This window comes from Durio zibethinus, chromosome 28 (assembly GCF_047325235.1).
Source record: "Durio zibethinus cultivar Kanyao isolate XHJ-2024 chromosome 28, ASM4732523v1, whole genome shotgun sequence".
NCBI lineage: Eukaryota > Viridiplantae > Streptophyta > Magnoliopsida > Malvales > Malvaceae > Durio > Durio zibethinus.
The window spans coordinates 16,775,043-16,778,266 of NC_143189.1; the positions used below are offsets into that span (position 1 = coordinate 16,775,043).

The 3,224-nt window shown below is 34.6% G+C and overlaps 1 protein-coding gene across 4 annotated transcripts; it reads right to left on the bottom strand.

The window, feature by feature from the left end:
• Positions 1-466: 466 nt before the first annotated feature.
• Positions 467-2,787, bottom strand: LOC111281198 (CBS domain-containing protein CBSX3, mitochondrial-like). 4 transcript variants are annotated; one of them, XM_022868849.2, is made up of 6 exons: positions 2,658-2,787; positions 1,912-2,177; positions 1,745-1,826; positions 1,101-1,174; positions 910-970; positions 467-813 (listed from the first exon to the last, which is right to left on the bottom strand). In XM_022868849.2, the coding sequence occupies exons 2-6, from the start codon at positions 2,167-2,169 to the stop codon at positions 671-673; spliced, it is 618 nt and encodes a 205-aa protein (XP_022724584.1). In that variant the 5' UTR covers positions 2,170-2,177; positions 2,658-2,787; the 3' UTR covers positions 467-670. The 4 variants fall into 4 exon arrangements, with proteins under 4 accessions (XP_022724584.1, XP_022724585.1, XP_022724583.1 ...); XM_022868850.2 differs by having other exon boundaries at positions 2,654-2,787; XM_022868848.2 differs by having other exon boundaries at positions 2,609-2,787.
• Between the last annotated feature and the right edge of the window lie 437 nt (positions 2,788-3,224).

Sequence of the window (3,224 nt, forward strand, 5' to 3'; positions counted from 1 at the left end):
ATTATTTTCCTATATTATATATTAATTCTTTAAATTTTCATATCAATAGAGTCAATTTATTTGATGATATTAATGAATGATTTATCTTATATTTAGACTATAGTGAAATTTAAAATTTCTATGCCCCAGATTATCATTATTAGATTGATATAATTCAATATTTGATATCTAATGTTGAGTTTTTTTTTTTTTTTTTTTTTTGTAAACGACACTCGTAATCAAACATTACGTTCATATAATTAACTATTACATCACTTTATAATCAATTAATAAATTATAATTTAACTAAACAACCAAATCCTCACACAATGAAACTTGAATCTAAAACCTTAAAGTTTTAAGATCTCCTCCTTGCTACTAAAACAAGGAAATTATTAGATGAAGTGAATGTTTAGGTATTGAAATGTTGCCATATACTTTCCACTCATGCTGTGATAGTAACTTATTAATAGCAACTCCGAACATATACGAAGCAACATGAGAATGCTTATTATTACAGTTATTCCACACGATACTATTACACATCCCTGCATATTGACATGCGGTAGTGATAAAGCAACAGGACAGAAATGCACAAAACACAAAGCATATTTACAAGCTCTCCACATGCTTATATACGTCCAACAAGTAAGCAATATTAACAGTTGAAACATACAACATTTCTCATCATCTAGTAACCTCCCCGTATGTAAGCATTCAAGCGGTCCAACTCCACACGATGCTCAATCACCACAGCACGAACAACATCTCCAATGGAAACCATGCCGACCATTCCTTTCTCATCAATCACTGGAATGTGTCTGATCCGGTTATCTGCCAAAATACCACGGGTTACAGCTTACAACTAGCTTCACAAGGGACAGCCCAACGAACACCAGAAACAAATGTCCTAGAAGCAGCAGATTGTACCTGTCATCAATTGCATTGCTCGCAAAACTTTGGTCTCAGGTGTGACCGTGATAAGCTTGTTCTACAACCACCATATAATGGAATCTTAGAATTGCCAATAGAAGCAGTGGTATAAAAGCACCTCTAAACAATCAGCCACATATGATAGAAGTAAACCAAAAAATTTTCTAAATTAAAAGCAAAACTAATACCTCTTCAGTCATGATATCCCCAACTTTAGTTGACTTGGATGATCTTCCCTGTACTATTATCTTCCTAAGATAATCTGAAAGTTATATCATCAAAGAACATAAATAAACTAGCATGCAGAATGGCACCAAACCACAAAATCTTTCAAAATCTTTTCTTGATAGTTGAAGCAAGACGAAGTAAACTACAATCTTAGTGGAACCAAAAGAATTTGATGGGGCTCTAAATTTGGTATATGCAATGCTCGAGTAAAGGGGCAGCATTGACTGTCTGACATGACACAAATAAGAATTCACACCAAAGTAATGGCATTAAATGCATGCAATGGCAAAAGAAGGTTAAGAAACAAAATAAACAAGAGTGAGATTGAGATGGGACAAACCAAATATTAACAGGCTTTAGCTTATAGGTTTTAAAGCCGTTTGAATCATACAATCCTTAGGTTTGTCCAATTCTCTCCGACTAATAATATTGCTTGACCAATAACAGAAAATACCTAGCATAGGAAGATTCTTAAACCATGAATTTTTTTTCCATCCCTCCCACAACCCTGTAGGTACAGGAAAATACTAAATACTTCATTCATTCAAAATTTGAAATGTCTTGGTGCCTAATTGATCTTATAAAGGTACACTTGTTTAGATACCTCTCTCTGTGATGATACCCGCAATTGATTTCTGCTCCCCAGGATTTACAACCACCAGAGCACCGACATTGTGTTGAGTCATCTGAAAAGAAATGAATTAATTATGCATGCATATCAAGTATTTAATGACAGTTTTGAGATTTTATGAAAATCATATAGATGCCTACCGACTTCACAGCATTGTATACAGTGTCATCTGTAGTGCACCAAAGCCAAGAGCCATCTGCACCTTTACCTTTTGCCTTCAAAATATCATCAATAGTGGTACTCTCAAAGCCATGCTCTTCCATACGAGCAGATGAAACTAATTTAAAGCGGCAAAATATAATGGGTGGCATTATTGGATTGACCACCTGAATGCGTTGCAAGACAGCGTTTTTTACGGTATTTCCCTGTAACAAAAAAGCTTGAACTGCCCCTTGCATTCTACCAGCTGTTACAATTGATTAGTTACAATCAAGCAGAGACATGGCTATGGAAGTTGCATATCAAAATCATTCAAATCTTCTCATCAATGGCATTGAAATGAGAACTATCTAAACTGATGTAAAACTAGAAGCAAATCACTTAACGGTAACATTCCTTTTATATTCAAAATGGTAAGATTCTTTAAATTTAGTCGAAAGGGTTAAGGAGCTTTAAGTTACTTGATTTCTCATAGAGTTTACCTGATCAACACTTAACGAAGAGAGAGAGCGAGTGAACAATGGAGTGGATATCTCAACTTAAATAAAAAGATGTACGCCGGAAACCATCGGAAATAATCCTTAATTGATATCTATCCGTGTCAAAACTAAACCCTAAACCCTAAATACATCACCCTAAACAGCAGTCAAAATCCAACAATCAAATTGGGATACAAACCCAAAAGATAAAACGATAGTTCAGAAGGAGAAAGGAGGAAGGTACAAGCCTCCAGTTGAAGAAAATCGGCAACAGCAGCGTCGATGCAATTACTTGATGATCACCTTTCCCCACCAGATCAACTCAAACTACAAGATTCCCCACAGCCTCGCTCGACACCTAGTGCTACGGACAAGTACAATAGGGAAAGGAAAATTTTCACGGGTTATAAAATATGCTTACGAGTGGAAATTGAAATGAAATTTACACCAAATGAAGTTGAAATGTGAGACAGGGATTCAAATTGAAACGAAATGAAAATGCCTTCTCAACGATGATACAAGCTTGAGCGGAATCGGACACAAATTACTACGTATTTGATTTTCAATTAATTTTATTTTAATACGTACCATCAATCTGTATGCTTTTATATTAGGACACCCCAACATTTCCTCCTCACACTCAATTTCTAACGCAATCTCAAATTTAAAACATAAACTAATATTTTTATTCATTACATCCAATTTCTACATTTTTCTTATTTTTTAATACTCAGCACTCAATTTCTCCACTTTCCATCTCCATTTTCAAATTGCGCCTAAAATCATAAATTCCGAATTTACATTTTTAAATGTTA

Coding starts and splice junctions, on each gene's coding strand:
- LOC111281198 (XM_022868849.2), bottom strand. CDS start 2,169: ATGCAAGGGGCAGTTCAAGCTTTTTTGTTACAGGGAAATACCGTAAAA. Junction 1,175..1,744: donor GGGTATCATCACAGAGAGAG/GTATCTAAACAA, acceptor TATAACTTTCAG/ATTATCTTAGGAAGATAATA. Junction 814..909: donor AGCAATGCAATTGATGACAG/GTACAATCTGCT, acceptor GTATTTTGGCAG/ATAACCGGATCAGACACATT.